The 17548-nt window shown below is 42.3% G+C and overlaps 2 protein-coding genes across 4 annotated transcripts in view; both read left to right on the top strand.

Annotated features, from left to right (window-relative positions):
• The window catches only part of SLC5A1 (solute carrier family 5 member 1), a 73155-nt gene that overhangs the window by 27992 nt on the left and 27615 nt on the right, over positions 1 to 17548 (top strand). For all 3 annotated transcript variants that reach the window (XM_047088197.1, XM_047088196.1, XM_047088198.1), the window contains exons 6-10: positions 9745 to 9850; positions 12145 to 12225; positions 13618 to 13838; positions 14080 to 14215; positions 15602 to 15709. In XM_047088197.1, coding sequence (XP_046944153.1) covers positions 9745 to 9850; positions 12145 to 12225; positions 13618 to 13838; positions 14080 to 14215; positions 15602 to 15709 — 652 coding nt within the window. The remainder of the gene's footprint in view (positions 1 to 9744; positions 9851 to 12144; positions 12226 to 13617; positions 13839 to 14079; positions 14216 to 15601; positions 15710 to 17548) is intronic.
• On the top strand, positions 10671 to 11013 carry LOC124518285 (non-histone chromosomal protein HMG-14-like). The gene has a single exon (XM_047088199.1). The coding sequence runs from the start codon at positions 10671 to 10673 to the stop codon at positions 10962 to 10964; it is 294 nt and encodes a 97-aa protein (XP_046944155.1). The 3' UTR covers positions 10965 to 11013.

The raw sequence follows: 17548 nt of genomic DNA, 5'->3' as shown, positions 1-17548 counted from the left end.
ACAGATTCAAGAAGTTTCAGTGAAAACTGTTCTTAATAGAAGACTGAAAGGAACTTCAGAATATCTAAGGGCTAGTTCTAACCTTAGAGTTAGCTGTGAGTCTTTGTGCCTGGAGGGATCAGAATTTGGCTCTAGGTGATGTTTCTAATACACTTAAACATGGGCAGTCAGTGGCAACTCTTGAAGTGACCTCAGAAATTCTCCCTCTTCTTTTATGGACAGGGAAGTGAAAACTGGGATTAGAGAAAACTTGCTCAGGATCCTGAATCAAAAGTAGAACCCAGACCTCTGGCTCCATCTCACTGTTCTTTTCATTGCATGAGGCTTCTTGTCTGTTTTTTTAGATCTGTTTTTTCTTATGTTGCTCATATTTTTGTGTCATTTCTAAGAATCCATTGCTAAATCCGGAGGTAGAGAGAGAAGTGGCATTTTCTGAGACCACATAGGGAGTGGCTGTAGCTTTTCCTGTTGGTCAGCAGTTACAAAGTGCTCACTGCTCTATCAGAGGAGTTTTCTCATTGGGTATGATCAGTTTTCCTCCTTTTTCTTGTCCTTCCCTATCCAGCACCAAAGGTAAGATTAGACCAATCTCAGCATCTTGCAAAAGATTTGTTGAAATTTGAGTCAGGTTGCATCTGAAATAAGCCTTCTGCTCTAGCTAGGTGGGGTGCTAAAAAAATAGCTGCTAGAGCTTTTATTTTCCTGGTTTCTTAAAGCCAAGATGACTACAATATTAAATCACATTTGTAATTTTTTTTTTATTTTGGAAAATTTCAAACATACATACCCAGAGAAAGAATAGTACAATGAGCATTTGTGGAACTAAATCTCATCACTGTGCTTTAACAATGATAATAATTTTGCCATTCTTGTTCACCTATCTCTTCTAACTTTTTTTTCCAGAAGTATTTTAAGTCAAATCCTAGATATTATGTCATTTAACTGTGAATTCTTCAGAATATACCTTTGACTGGGGCGCCTGGGTGGCGCAGTCGGTTGAGCGTCGGACTTCAGCCAGGTCACGATCTCGCGGTCCGGGAGTTCGAGCCCCGCGTCGGGCTCTGGGCTGATGGCTCAGAGCCTGAGGCCTGTTTCCGATTCTGTGTCTCCCTCTCTCTGCCCCTCCCCCGTTCATGCTCTGTCTCTCTCTGTCCCAAAAATAAATAAACGTTTAAAAAAAAAAAAAGAATATACCTTTGACTTTAAAAAATGTATTTATTTATTTATTTGTTTTTGAGACACGCACAGAGAAACAGAGAGAGAGAGGGAGGAGAGAGAGAGAGAGAGAGAGAGAGAGAGAGAATCCCAAGCAGGCTCTATTCTGTCAGCGTAGAGCCTGACTCAGGGCTTAAATTTACGAACTGTGAGATCATGACCTGAACTGAAATCAAGAGTGGGAGGCTTAACTGATTGAGCAACCCAGGTGGCTCATCTTTGACTTAAAACAGACAAACAAACAAACAAAAACATAACCCTTGTGCTATTATCACACAAAAAATCCATAGGAATTTCTTAATTTAGGTAGTTTAATACCTGTCCATATTCAGATTTTCCTGATTATATAAAAATTTTCTTCTTACAGTTGATTTGTTTGAATCAGAATCCAAATGAAGTCTATACATTGTATTTGACTATACTTTCTTTAAAGGAAATACCTATATCTATATCTTCAGCTTACTGTAATTATTTTTCAGTTTTATATCATTACCCTCCAGCCCTAGTCCTGGCCTACATGAACACACTTTTTTAAAAAAATTGGATTGTTTGTCTTTTTCTTTTGTTGAGTTGAAAGAGTTCTTTAGAGGTTCTAGACCTTTATCAGATATAGGATTTGCAAATATCCCCCTTTCTGTAGGTTGTCTTTTCCTTTTCTTGATAATGTCCTTTGAGGCACAAAAGTTTTAAATCTTGATGAAGTTCAGTTTATCTATTTTTAGTTTATTTATTTGCTTATGCTTTTGCTGTAATTTCTAAGAATCCATTGTCAAATCCAAGATCATGAAGATTGATCCCTATGTTTTCTCTGAAGGATTTTATATTTTTAGCTCTTACATTAAGGTTTTTGATCCATTTTGAGTTATTTTTTTGTATATGATGTGAGGTGGGGGTTCAGCTTCACTCTTCTGCATGTGTATGTCCAAATCTTTCAGCACCATTTGTTGTAGAGACTATTATTTCCTAATTGAATGGTCTTGCACATACATTTTTATACAACTCAATGAAAACATGCTGTTGCCTATAGGGCTGATAGGGCTTTGTCTTGGAGTTAAGACTGATGCCCAGAACACTGTTCTTTCCCTGCCCAGCTTCCTGGCTCAAACTGCTATTGCCTTTGACTGGTCTCTTTGTGTTTTGCCACCATTGTGATGATTTCACCACCTTCACATTCTCCTCCTCTCCTCAGGGTTAGTTTTTAGTTATAAGATGAAGACCCTGGGCTTTTCAATCCTACATCATTAGATATCAGTGCAGAGCCTAGACTGGAAATGCTGGGAGGGGTGGAGAAATCAGGCTTCCTGAGGGAGGGAAGAGCAGATATAGGAGGAGAAAAAGGAATGTAAGCAGGGAGGGAAAGGAGGTCACCCTGGAGCTGGGGGCGGGGTTGACAAAGGAACTGCTCCTTAGTTTAGCTTGTGAGGTGGCACCTGTCTAATGAGCATTGAGAGGAGGGCACTGGGATTCTCCGTCTTGGAACCAAACCTTCAAGTCCACAGTTCAAGTGGGTAAAAGTCTGTTGACTGTAGTTGCCATGGAAAGGGTACTCTTTGCCCTTGGAGCTGGTGTGGGGTAGTCATATAAATAAACTAGATGCCCAACCTCTCTCCTTGCCTTCCAAACACTTACTGTTCAGGTTACTGATTAAACTCTTTTGACTTGGGAGCCCCCAGGTAGCTGAGGGGCAGTCTAACCCAGCTCAAGTCCTGATGGAACCTATTCCCCAGCAGTCAGCTTTTTCTGATTTTTGCTTTTGAATAGTACTTGGTATAGGCTGCTCCCTCTCTGTATGATTTCTGGGGCTTCTTGCTGGAGGCCTTGCCCAACATCCTACCTGCTCCTCCTGCTGCCCAGAGGCAGTAATTCCTTGAATAATATGTAGGAAGGATGAGGGTTGCCCTTTATTTAGTGTCAGTCTCTTGCTTAGATTCCAATAGGGGCTTTACTTATTCCATCTCCAGTTCACATAACAGTGCTGCATGGGTAAGGATTTCTGTTTTATTTTCCACTTTGTAGGAGTGATAACCGAGTTTCAGAGAAGTTAGGTAATTTATCCCAAATCACATAGGAAGTGTATGGCAAAACCAAGATTGGCACCCAGGTCTCTCTAGTTTCAGAGTCTGTGTTCTCACAGTTCTACTCTGTGCTGGGATGGAATGAAAGCATAGTGTGATGGAATGGGATAGATCATCTAGTTCTATGTCCTATGCTCTCATTTTATAGATGGGGAAACAGTTCTCAAGAAGGGAAGGGACTCTGTGGAGTTAAAAAGTAGCAGAATTTTAGGATGAGCAGTAGGATCCCTGTTATTGAATCCAAACCTTTGGCATTATGTAGTCCCTGCCTTTTTTTGTTTTTTAAGTTTATTTATTTATTTTGAGAGAGAGAGAGAGAGAGAGACAGAATCCCAAGCAGACTCTGCTGACAGTGCAGAGCCCAATGTAGGGCTCTGTCTCACGACTGTGAGCCAAAATCAAGAGTTGGATGCTTAACTGACTGAGCCACCCAGGCACCCCTGGTCCCTGCCTTCTAAGTCTTTCATTTCTTCTGTACAGAGTCAGTTAAAATTCAAAACCTTGGGAAAAATTAAGATAGCCTGTTAAATAACTATGAACAAGTTTCCAAGAGTAGGATTTCAGAGGACTATGAGGAGAGAACATTGACTACACACTGGTATGAAGGGTCTGAAGGAAGGACATTTAGGCAGAGTGGAGGGGCGGGGAAGGGTCAGACAGATGAGACTTTGTCTCTATACATTTGGCTGACTTCAGGTTCACCATGAATCATAGAACATGAAATCATTAAAATAATTATGCTGATGTTGAATGTACCTTCTAGGAGTTCACATTAAGATACACATGAGTTTCAAGTTCATGGACAAAAGAAAAGAATTGTTAGTTAATAAAGTAAGATAGGTGTTTATTTACATTACACACAAAGATTAATCAATGTTGTTGTGTGTGTGTAGAGGCATTGTGTGTGATGGGTGAGAAGAGAAGGGGTCTTGTGAGATCCAAGTCCACATAGAGAACAACTAGGGACATGCCAGGAAGGCTTGGGGAGGACATAGGGATCCAGTGAGTATGTAATTGATAGGAGAGAAAAAGCATTTCAGGTGCAGGGTCCAGTTGTGATCCAGGCCACTGAGTAGCAGTAGTGTGAAATCTTGACTATGGCTACTGTCTTGTGGCCAGATTTTGGGCTTTGAGACCCGGATTTGATTATTCCTCCATGCACTCCACTGAATTGTATTGGCTCTCCGCTGTCCCCCTCCCGAGCACCCTGACTTATCAAGTTCTGAGAAGTGTTCTGCTCTGTAAAATTTCCTAGTATCACATACCTTATTCACGTGTGCGCAATCATTTGAGATAAGCCTCAGACTTTATGCATTACATATGATGACTGAATGTCCCTATTTATGTTTCCTGGGGCTATTAACATGACTGCAGTAAACTTTTACAGCAACTCCACTGGCCATTTTGGATCCTTGAGTGAAAATAAGAGCTTTGGCTTTTGCTTAAAGTTTGAATACTTATTACCTGAGCCATTCACTTTCACAAATGAAAAGAGAAATTTGAGCAATGGGGCTTTTGATCTCAAATGTCGTTGCCAGGCAGGATTTATTGGGGGCTCAGATACAACTCGGACCAGAATGGGCAGCAAAAGCACACATATAGAATCACAGGATCTCAAAGCATCTGAGCTGAGATGAAGTAATCTGCCCAAGGCTCATGGTCAGAGACTCATAGGTTTTCCTATGAAAAAACTCCTATGAAAAAAACTCAAGAGGTTTTCCCAACTGAATCTGTAATTTTATTATTCCCCATGAATCCCATGGACGTGGTTCAGTCAAATTTTCAAAGCGACAGGAACAAAGCTTTTGAGCTGAATCTAACTCCTTGTTTTTGTAACTATAGTTTTATTGGATCATGGCCAATATTGTGTTGTCCATAGCTGCTTTCATGCTTTGACTGCAGAGTTGAGCAGGTTAGACAGATACTGTATGGCCTACAAAACATGAAACACTTATTACCTGATCCTTTACAGAGAAAGTTTGCTGACCCCTGGTCTAGAGTGTGATAGTTTTTTATTTTACTTCAATTTGGTTTTGCTTAGCAGCATTGGGGAAATTTGCTTTTTTCCTTCCTTTCTTCTATTTTCTCCCCCCCTTTATTAAGGGCTAAGAGTAGTTTAGAGAAGGAGCAATCTGGGAATAGCTGAGAAACAAATGATCCCATAGGATTACAGGAGAGTTCTTTTCTATTAGTGCTGGTGGTATATTTACCTATTCATTCCCCTACTTTTATAAATTAAAAAAGTATGTTTGAAATACTTCAAACATACAAAAAAGTAAAAAGAATAATATAGCAAAGACCACCACTCAGATTCTATAGATCTCAAAAAATCAGTCATTTTTACAGAAAAGAAATAAAACACAGATATTATGGAAGTCTTATCTCTATCTTTCTTGACCCTGTTTTCTTCCTTCTGAAAAGTTGTACATGTTTTAAACTTGGTATGTTTTCTTCTGGTCTGTTTTAATATTTTTACCACATATATATGTACATTTATATATCCCATAAAGAATATAATGTGTTTTTAAATTTCTGCTCCCCCTACTTTTGAACTGTAAGAAAAATGAAACAATGGTATTTAAGAAAATCTGGAGGAGAAAGCACCCATAATCCCATGGCTGTAATACAGATATTTCATATTGTGGCCTCACCCATATGTGTGCTATCCTTTACAGAATTGCAGTTGGAATGTGCATAGCATTTTGTCATCTTTCTTCTCCATCTTATTATCAAACTGTATACATTTTTCATGTTTCAATCCTCATAATTATTATTAAAATTTTTTAACGTTTATTTATTTTTGAGACAGAGAGAGACAGAGCATGAACGGGGGAGGGTCAGAGAGAGGGAGACACAGAATCTGAAACAGGCTCCAAGCTCTGAGCTGTCAGCACAGAGCCCCACGCAGGGCTTGAACTCACGGACCATGAAATCATGATCCGAGCCGAAGCCGGCCACCTAACCGACTGAGCCACCCAGGTGCCCCATTCATAATTATTATTTTGGGGACTGTGGAACATAACTGTTGACATATAGTTTTCAGCAAGCTATTTGGAAATCCTCTGGTGGACTAAAAGTTCTTGACAGTGGTCACCTTTGGTCCAAATCATGGAAGTAGGGACATTTTTACTTTTTCAGTGTATAGCTTTCTGTGCTGTTTTTTCCCAACCATACCCATAAATTATTTTACCTTAAAAGTAGGTAAAACAATTTTTTTAAATGATAAAATATCTTGCTCTCTGCAGAAAATAATCTAGAAAAAAGAGCTCTTACCTTTTTTTTTTAAATTTTTTTTTCAACGTTTATTTATTTTTGGGACAGAGAGAGACAGAGCATGAACGGGGGAGGGGCAGAGAGAGAGGGAGACACAGAATCGGAAACAGGCTCCAGGCTCTGAGCCATCAGCCCAGAGCCCGACGCGGGGCTCGAACTCACGGACCGCGAGATCGTGACCTGGCTGAAGTCGGACGCTTAACCGACTGCGCCACCCAGGCGCCCCAAGAGCTCTTACCTTTTAATGTGTGGCAAAGTCACTGAACTTGGAGACAGAAAACTGGATTTTAGCTCTTGAGCATGTCATAAATTTGGTCTCTCTTATCTATAAAGTGGAGCCAATATATTGTCCTATTACCTTGTTTTGGAGATTAAAACAATGAATCTATCTGAAAGCACTTGGTAAACTATAAAATTCCCTAGATATGGAGAAAAAAAAAACCCTAGTAAAGCACATAAAATTTGGGTACCTAGGATTCAAAGACTAATGTCAGAGTGCCTGGACTAACGTGAGCTCAGGTATGGCATGACATCTGGAGGCACTCCTGCTGGCTTTCAGGGTTCAAAGGGCAGAATTCATTTCTGAAATTAGGAGTGACTCATGGGAGATAGAATTTGTCTTAGGTTTCTTCAATTCATGAGGAATGTGTTCTTGGAATTCTTTATCTGCCCTGTTAGCTGGAAATAGAGTATCATAAAGACAAGATTTCCATTAGCCTAACACTTCCCATAAGTCTTTGTAGACTTTAGTTATAGCATTATCTTAGGAGTTGTGTGTTACTTATTTGTGACTGAAGATAGGAAGGCACATATTAATGAGGGTAACACAGTCTTCTATGGCATGTTGTCATAAAGCATTACAAATGAACTACTCTGAAAAACAAACCAACCAAAGGCATTTTTAAGGCAGTAACAGCCTTGGAATCTTTTTATTGCTCACGTATGCTTATTAGCTAATCCACCAAACAAAAATATATGCACTTACTAGCACTCTTATGTAATCAATGAATGGGGCCCCTTCAACTGGTATAACTTTGTGTAATGATATAGAGGCATGGGAGGGGAGGGTCCAGCATTATGAATACTCATCATAATTCCAGTGGGTTAATGTGCAGTGTCAGGAAGAAGTGGCCGTTTCACCTTTAGCTAGGCTGACGTGCAGCCAGGGGCTCTTTCTTCCTCTTTGGCATTAGAGGACCGGGTGGAACAGGTCCAGGACCTGGGAGGGGAATGCTTTCTTTGGTTGCAGGACTTTCCCACTTCCAGCCACTGTGAATCATAAACCTTCAGAGTCAGAGCTTACTTTAAAAATGAGAACGCAGAGACATGGAGAGGTGAAATGTTTTATCCAAAGTCACTCAGGCCTACAATGGCAGCACTGGTGTTAAAACCCAGGTCCTCTGACCACCAGCCTTTGTTTATGTGGGATTTCTGACTCTACTTCTCCTCATCCACCAGGAATGACAATGATATTAGGTCCCCTGGGGCTAGAGAATCTGCAGGGGAGCTAAGGCACCAGTACTCAGGAGACCCATCTTGGGAGGGAGAGTTGCACATAAGCTTGGAGTTGGTGTGAGACAAGCTCTCTGCCAAGTAATAGAGGCAGGGACTAGGAGATTTGCTTGGCAGGGAGATGAACCGCTGGAGCTGTAAGGAGGTGGAAGTGGGGAAACCAAGAATGGAGAGGAGACGCAAGGGCACCATTTCCAGGGTTGTGACTGGGTGGCCCTTTACACACCCTGAAATACATTAGGTTTTATGCAATGAAACAGCTCATGCATTGCTTCTAAGGGAGGTCTAATTTCATTCACACCGAGGGATTTGAAAAAAAGGTTCACTAAGAAATCCCTTAATCCTACCCTTCCTGGTAGTATTTTGGAGCTGCCATGAAAAATTCATTTTGGGTGACTCCAGTGCTCTCTGTTGGTTAAAATTAGGAATTGCACCATACAGCCAGGTAGAAGATTCTTTATGGGGCTAAATGAGGCAGGGAGGAGAAAGAGAACAGCATCAAGAACATAACTGGTGGATTTGGGGGTGAAGAGGGAACACTTTTCCCTAAAGCTACATGAGATAATCTAGATAAAACCACCTAGAAACAAGCCTGCCATGCAAGAGATTCTTGGTGATGTTCTGGTTGTGTTTGAGTCAAGATGGACTCCATCTGGGCTGAGAAGATAAAATTATGATATTGCTAAAGTTTCTCTCTGCTCCAGAGTGTGGGTGGGGTTTCCCTTTCATGGACTCTCTAGCACTCAAACTTGCTTTTGGGAATAGATTTGATAAGCCTTTGCACACTGAGGTGTAAATGATGGATAATAGCTTAGAGCAGCAGTCCACAGGTGGGTTGGGCGAACCTCAAGGTGTTAATAGTTATTCCTTGGCAAACAGAGTTCCATAGTTAATTAAGTTTGTGAAGGGTCATTTCCCATGGTCCTCTCCTGGCGATTCACAGTACATGCTGTATTTTAAAGGCTTAGAGAAATTGTGTAGTAAAGAAACCGCCTTAATTTGTTTAATCCAGCATTTCATAGACTTTTTTGACCAGGGAATCTTTTCTTCCCATGGGATATCTACTATCATCTTGAATAAAGCTTGTCGAGAAACCTAGAAATATAGTATGATCCTGAAGTGTTAATATTTTTTTATTTTTTATTTTGTTGTGTTAAGAACACTTAACATGCCATCTATCTTTTTGACAAATTTTAAGTGTAAAATACATTATTGTTGACTATAGGGACAATGTTGTATGGCAGATCTCTAGAACTTATTCATCTTACTTAACTGAAACTTTGTGCCCGTTGATTAATAACTCCCCATTTCCCTGTCCCCCAACCTCCCTTCGTGGTAATCACTATTCTAGTCTTTGATTTTATAAATTTGCATATTTTAGATATCATATATATGTGGAAATGTGCAGTACTTGTCTTTTATATTCTGAACCAGGGATAAAAACATGAACCTCTAATTGGGGGATTTTAGCCAAAGGGCAAGGGATGTCTGGTCTAACATTGGGCTGCAGAAATCACAAGCATTGACATTACTAAGGAAACACTTTCTGCTACCCCTTTCAAGTTTGCCTCTCCGTCCCTGCAGCTGAAGTGCCTCAGTCAGACCCTGGGTGCAACTTGCGGCCAGCTGGCTTCCCTCATTCCTAACTCTGTCTCTCCTCTCCTTCCAGGCAGACATCTTCTCTGGGGCCATATTCATCAACATGGCCTTGGGTCTGGATCTGTATTTGGCCATCTTTCTTTTATTGGCAATCACTGGTCTTTATACGATCACAGGTGAGTCCTACAAATGACTCAACTGAAGCCCAGGAAAGGAGGAGGACCTGGGAGACATAGCTTCTTCTCTCAATAAAGAGAGATACACCCAGGAAACAGTTTTAGGATGGAGTGTTTGCTTAGTCCCCACTCTCAGGCCCTAACAAGTTATACGGGGCCCCCAGAAAACTCCAGTGTTGGGTGGAATAGTCAGGACAGCTTCTTCTAGGAAGTGGGGCAGGGCCTGGCCTTCCAGGTTGTGGATAGAAGTTGGGAGAATTAGAGAGGGAGTGCCAGGTGCAGGGATAGGGGAGAGCAGGGAATGGAGTCAAGAATGGGCATGGCATGGGTTTGGGCCAGTGTGAGCAAGTAGATGTGTTTGGCTGGAGATGGGTGGTCAATGGGAGGTACCTGGGGTATGTGTGTGGGTGATAAGTCCTGATAGTTCAAATGAGGCCACAGTGCAAGGGTCCTGGAAGCCAGAAGGAGGCTTTGGGTTTGATGTGACAGCCACTGGGAGGCACTGTAGGCAGGAAGGGAGGGAGTGACACATACAGAGATTTTAGAAGAAGACTCAAGAGATGAATGGAGAAGCTAGTGACAGGAAGAGCAATTGGGGACACATTTTCGGAAGTGTTACTCTGTTCTAGGTTGGGGAGGGGGCTGGGTCAGTAATGAAGTTTGCTGTGTAGCTGGAGTCCCACAGCTTTTGGGACAAGAAATTACTTAGAGCAGCTCGGGCGTCGGGAGGAGTGGTAGCAGCCAGGCAGCCCAGCTTCGCGAAGGCTCTCGGTGCGCGGCGGCCCCCAGGCAGCCGGCACGTGCCCGCCCCGCCGCTATGATGCCCAAGAGGAAGGTCAGCTCCGCCGAGGGGGCGGCGAAGAAGGAGCCCAAGAGGAGGTCAGCTAAACCTGCTCTTGCAAAAGTGGAAACGAAGCCAAAAAAGGCGGCGGGAAAGGAGGAATCTTCAGACAAAAGAGTGCAAACAAAGGGGAAAAGGGGAGCAAAGGGAAAACAGGCTGAAGTGGCTAACCAAGAAACAAAAGAAGACTTACCTGCAAAAAACAGAGAAACTAAAAACGAGGAGAGTCCAGCTTCTGATGAAGTAGGAGAGAAAGAAGCCAAGTCTGATTAGTATCATATCCCATGTCTTACCAGTGGTCCCTGTCTCCCTTCTTGTACAATCCAGACATTTTAAATTACTTCTATTCCCACGTTGTTTATGCTAGAATTGTTTCCTAAAGAAAACCACTCCTTGATCTTGCTTGGCTCTCCCTGTCAGAATTTTGTGCATTCTGTAACATGTTGGTTGTGGTAGTCCAGTTTCCTAGTAACCTTGTTAATGTCTTGTGCAAGATTGAAAATTTGAGTATGTAGTGTATATGACATTAAATTGTGAATTAATGGGACTTAACAGTGTAACAGCATATCAACATTTGAAGATACCAGTACTTGATATACTGTTAAGGGAAATTTGCCTCCAATTTTAAGCTGGAAGTTCACTGTAATAACTTTGAGAAAAGAACCACAGCTACATGGTTTTTTTTAGGTTTTCAGTACGTACGTTAAGAATTGTGTACAAATTGAATTGTCTGTACTGATCCTCAGAACAACAAATAAAAACTCAATTATGAAAGAAAAAAAAAAGTTACTTAGATGGTCTGAGTAAAGAGAGAGCAGACATGCTAGTGGCCCTTTGAAATGTGTTGATTCAGTAAAGTCCCCAGACACCTTGTAGAGATGTCTACTCCTTGCTCTTCCCTGTCTTCGTTTGTGGAAGACATGTTTTTTTAATGTTTATTTATTTTTGAGAGACAGAGAGAGCACGAGGGGGGGATGGGCAGAGAGAGAGGGAGACACAGAATCCAAAGCAGGCTCCAGGCTCTGAGCTGTCACCACAGAGCCCGATACAGGGTCTGAACTCAGGAGTGGTGAGATCATGACCTGAGCTGAAGTCAGACACTTAATGGACTGAGCCACCCAGGCGCCCCTGTGGAAGACGCTTCTTACCATAACCATCTCCTTTGAGCCATCTCCTACCTTCAAATGGTTGCATCAAACTCTTCCTCCTCAAGCAGGGAGAAATATTCAATTTCCAAGGCCTTCCCAGCGTTGTGAAAAGTGGAGGTGTGGGAACATGCTGGGTAGCAGACTACTGTAAAAGAACAAGAGAGGGAAGGAAATTTAGGCAGGTGACTGAGGGGTGTGCTCAGAGGGTGTGCAGAGGGAGAGGGGCAGGCAGTGGGCAAAGGAGGTAGGCTGACAGGTTGTCCTCCTATATGAGGTCAGACATATTGTCTCCTTTGCCTGCTTAGGGGGCCTGGCAGCTGTGATTTACACGGACACCTTGCAGACAGTGATCATGCTGGTGGGGTCTTTTATCTTGACCGGGTTTGGTAAGTGGGGCTGGGGCAGACTGGGGAGGTGGGGTGGCAGGGTAAGAGGCCCAGGGAAAGAAAAGCAAGCCTAGCCTCCCTGCCTGTTGCTGGTCTGGGAAGTAAGCCCAGTACCCTCTGCCCTCTCTAGGGGAGTGGTCCAGCCTAGATTGGCCATCACTGTGGGTGTACAGAGGGCACCTTCCTCAGCCCTGGAGATCTCAGACTAGGCCTGGCCCAGACAATACCTGGATTCCCTACTGCTCTCTCTAGATGGACTGAGCCAGTGGTTCCCAATGTGGGCCTCTGATGTCATGGTCTGCTCTCCACAGAAAAACTGGACAAAAAAAAAAAAAAAAGGATAAGGCTAAATATCCAGCAGGCTAAATATATTCAAATGTTAAATATCCTTTCTTTTATGAATTAATGACAATAAGTGATCATTTTCTTGTTTATGTCCTTATTTGATAAAATTTTAAAAATTAGCCATTGTGTGTTGTCCCCTGACTCCAATTTTGAAATTTTATTTGTCTGTGAAATCCTAAAGACAAAACTGGAGACCCTAGATATAGAGGTACTTGTTATGGGAGAATATAAATGCATTTTGTTTTTAAGAGGGCCTGTACTCTCTGTGTGTCCTGTGAAGCCTCTTATCCACTCTCTGTTCTCTTCTTTCCAAGAGCTTCTATTTGGTTTCCCCCCCAGTGGTCCATGGGGTTCAGCAGGGCAGAGGCTGGAATACCTTATTCAAGGACACACAGCCAAGAGGTGGTAGGGCTCCTTACCCTTTCTCCTTACTCCTTACCCTTTCTCTGTCTGTCTTACCACATTGCTGTGACCAGGAGTGATATGATTGAGTCTGTGTGTCTCTAGGTCTCTGTGCAGGATTTTAAAGGCTGCTGCTGACAGCAAAAGGGAGGGGAAAAGAGGCCTTGAATCTTCAAAACCAAGGTCTTTCTTTTAATAATTCAAGTATTTCCCTTTTTTAATTAAAAATTTTTAATATTTATTTATTTATATTTGAGAGACAGAGAGAGAGAGAGGCAGAGAAAGAGGTAGACAGAGAATTCCAGGCAGGCTCTGCACTAGCAAAACTCATGAGCCATGAGATCATGACCTGAGCCGAAATTAAGAGTCAGACGTTCAACCCAGGTGCCCCAAATCCTTTCTCTTTTTAAAAAGGTTTATGGTTGAAATACTTTTACAGGTTATTGTTTTGGACCCTCAGAGTAGCCCCGCAAGGAGGTTGGGCAGGGTTAATAATCCCATTCTGTGGATGAGAAGGTTGAGGCCCAGGTTGGGAAAATGACTTGCCCAAGACCACACTGCGAGGGTGATTTCTCAGGCATTCACAGGAAGAAGCTTGAATTAAGAGTTGAGAGTTTCAGGATGTTTGTTGCTGATGTTTTCCAGCTTTTCACGAAGTGGGAGGGTATGATACCTTCATGATAAAGTACATGAAAGCCATTCCAACTGTGATTTCTGATGGAAACATCACCATCAAGAAAGAATGTTATACACCGAGAGCTGACTCTTTCCACATCTTCCGAGACCCCCTCACTGGAGACCTGCCATGGCCTGGGCTCACCTTTGGGTTGTCCATCCTTGCCCTGTGGTACTGGTGCACAGATCAGGTACCTATGCTGGATGTGTGGAGTGGACAGGGTGTTCCCAGGTCTCTACAGGGACTTCTGTCTGTGGCTTGTGGTAGTGGGTAAGGTAGAACAGGGCTCATGTGGTCTGGGGTCACTGAGCCTTACTGACAAGGAGGTGCCAGGCCAAGGGCCGATGACATGTAGGAGTGTTGCTAGGAGTAGCCAGAGGGCATTGAGGGGTCTCTGGCCTGCACCCCACTCTCACTGCTTTCTCTGTCAGGTCATTGTGCAACGCTGCCTCTCAGCCAAAAACATGTCTCACGTGAAGGCCGGCTGTGTCATGTGTGGGTACCTGAAGCTGCTGCCTATGTTCCTCATGGTGATGCCGGGAATGATCAGCCGCATCCTGTACACAGGTGATGCCTTTTGCTAGACTCAGCAGCCACTCTCTTCCATTTTCCAGGCTCTGTGTAACTTCTAAAGCCCTGTAGCTCTCTGCTCTTTCTTTTCTGCCATCTTCTGTTTTTTCTTGCCACAATTACCAGGTATTATTATTCCCCCTTTAGATAGCAAACAACTTAAGGTCACAGAGCCTGTGGGGTTGTCTTTCTGGTTCCTTACATTGACAATTACTTTCTTCCCTTTTCCAAATTCTCTGAAGTCATGATACACCTCTAGCTGTAGCTTCTTCCAGCTAATGTTTGCTAACTTTTTGCTCAGTCTTACTCAGGCCATGGTGGTGTGTCTTTATTGGCAAAGAACCCTGCCCAGTCTCTAATTGCTTGGTGCTCAGAGCCCTGTTTCTTGGACCATTTCCTTGAAGAGCCCCGAGTCTTGTACTTTGCTATCTAGGGTGATAGAGTCTTTCTTGGCCCTTTTGAGGCTTCTCCAGATTTCCATTTGCTTTTTTGGGTCAGCCATAATAGGTCAAAACTGTTTCCTGGAATATGAAATAATGGCAAAAAAGAGAGCACCATGGAGCGAAACTTTGGTAAGCTCTCTCCAAAATGAAGACAGGACAGTCTGGGGGTACTTGCTGCCATTGGCTGTTAATCATGCTCCTAATAGTGATCTCATACTCCTATACTAGCTCACCTGTCATGAGAGTAATATTCTTAACTGAATAATTTATGATATAATAGATATAACACACTTAATATTTGAGGCAGTGCTATAATGAATCAGTGCTCTACGGAACAGCACTAAAGGATATACCTATAGTAGGTACATAATAAATGTTTGTTGTTTTAATTCTAAAGAAGTTACTAAAATTTTCCCCAAGCCTCTAAATCATGTCCCCTTCCCTTTCCAGACTACCTCCTGTCTCTCTCCACTCCAGATTTTTCACATCTTAGAAGTACTACCCAACAGCATTCCTAGTGGGGAATTCCCTCAGTCATCTGGTGTTCAATCCTACTTGTAAAAGCTACTTCAAATAAACTTCAAAATTAGGAGCCACAGTTTCATTGTGATTTTCAGGAGAAACAAGACAATAGTTACTGCTAAGCTGTAGAGAGTTCCAAGCTAAAGATTGTGCCCCCTCCCTTCCTACTCTGAGCATTGCTTTGCTTCCCCCTTCCTCTGCCTAAGAACTTTTTCTCCCCAGTAAGATCTTAGAGACAGTCATACCAGCGGGGCAGGGGCATGGCATAGAAGGGCTCAATTTGGAGCTGCACTCTCTGTGGAACCAATTCAGGACCATGGGCAGGAATGTCTTGTTTGAAGCCTTGTTTTAAGAAAGCGAATCTTGGAAGTATTTCCCCAATGTCTACTTACTGACCTGGCTTTTCATCTTTCTCCAGAAAAAGTTGCCTGCACCGTCCCCTCGGAATGTAAGAAATATTGTGGCACTGAAGTTGGCTGTACCAACATGGCTTACCCGACCTTGGTGGTGGAGCTCATGCCCAATGGTGAGAGTCACCTTGCTGGCAGGGTCTTTCTTTGGAGGCTGGTTGGACTTATACTTTATGTAGATTTCTGCAGCCCTCTGGGGAAAAGCCATTTCTGAGCCTTGGGACCGAGTAGGGAAAACCTCCCTCTGGGTGTCCTCAGGTTTTGAACATGTCTTCCCTCAGTGGAAGTCAGTTTATGACTTGGTTGAGCTCTATGAGACCTGGCATGTGTCCATCAGTCAATCTTGGAAAAGAGGTGACCTGAAAATGGGCTAGCGAAAATCACGACTTTTCCATGCTATCTAGAAGGTCTTTCTAGCTCTCCAACAGACATTAACATGAAAGCTTGAACTAAGTGGAGTTTTTCCTGTGGAATGAATTGATGTTCTAAGAAAAAACCTGGAAAGAAATGCAGAGTGATTTTTAGCTTTAAATGAGGAAGTTGGAGGCAGTAGATGGATGGGCCACCAGGGGGCTTCTCACTACAGAGAAATGTGTTATACTAAAAGATTGAGTACTTGGAGTCCAGAATAGTTAGAGTTTTGGTGTAGACCTGTAGGACTACTGTTCATGTTTCATGTTAAGAAAAATATATTTCTGGCTCAAGGGGTGCAAATCTTGTTAGGTTAGCGGGTTTCAGGAGACCAGAAATTCAAACGTATTGATCAGGTTTTAGAAGAAACTTAAAAATTTTGTTACTGAGAGGAAACCTAGAGACTATTTAGTCAAACCTTTTCATTTTATAGTTGAGGAAACTGAGGCCTACAGAAGGAAAATGATTTTTTCCAAGGCCACACAGCAACTTAGTGTCTGGCTTGCTTAACTCTGCTCAAGGCTGGAATTGAATAATTTTTTTAAATCACATACTGGATGTATGATTGGGTAAACCATTTGCATTAAAATTATAAAAAAATGGGGGTAATCATTAACTATTCAACTGAGCCAGGCTGCTTATTAATTAAGGTTGCAATTAGAAGAGTCACACGGCTGGCTCTTTTAGAGTTCTGATTTGGATTACATTGGCCTATGTGGGGGGTGTTTATGTTATTTCTTTTCTTTTTTTTAAGGCTAAAAAACTTTTTTTTAAAAGTAATCTCTACACCCAATGTGCTTGAACTCCCAACCCTGAGATCAAGAGTCACATGTTCCACCAACAGAGACAGCCAGGCACCCGTGTTTATGTTATTTCTTTAGATTGGCAGATCCTTGGTGAGGACTGTAGGTATTTCTGAACACTGTGTTCGAGTGAATTGTACATGACAGAAAGATGCATGGCATGCAAGACAACAAAATGCTGTGTTTACATGTATCATTGCCATTCCTTCACCTTCAGCTGGAATCTGGCTTCTGTAAACACCGAAATCGACAATGACCTCCCTGTACTAGATTAAACAGATATTTTTCATTCTTTATCTTATTTGACCCCTCAGTAGCATTCAGCATTATTGATCACTCATCTTTCTTATGTTATTCTCTTCTCTTGGATGCCATAATACTATGTTCTCCTATTTGTCTTTTTACCCCTATCCTTTAGGCTGCAACTTTTTGTCTCATTTGAAGATTCAGTCTCCTCCACTTGGCCAGTAAATGTTGTCCCACCAGTCTGTCACTAAATTCTGTCCATTTTGCTGCCTAAATATCTCTTATATTCATCTATCTCTTTCCAGTGTAGTATCACCCTACACTGATATGCCATTATTTCATGCCCGGACCACTGTAAAATTATGTTCAACAAATATTTATTGAGTGAAAAAGAGTTTGATAAGAGTACAAAGGGGAGAGCTCTATCCCAGCTTAACAATTAACTGGTGAAGAAACCCTGAACAAATGGCAGAACTAGGCTTGAAGCCCTACCTA

The sequence above is a fragment of the Lynx rufus genome, unplaced genomic scaffold, assembly GCF_022079265.1.
Source record: "Lynx rufus isolate CCGP_SWC_20201006 ecotype Redwood Valley unplaced genomic scaffold, mLynRuf1.p SCAF_24, whole genome shotgun sequence".
NCBI classification, from domain to species: Eukaryota; Metazoa; Chordata; class Mammalia; order Carnivora; family Felidae; genus Lynx; species Lynx rufus.
Note: the sequence above shows the minus strand (reverse complement) of the source record. Positions and strands in the feature narration are given on the sequence as shown.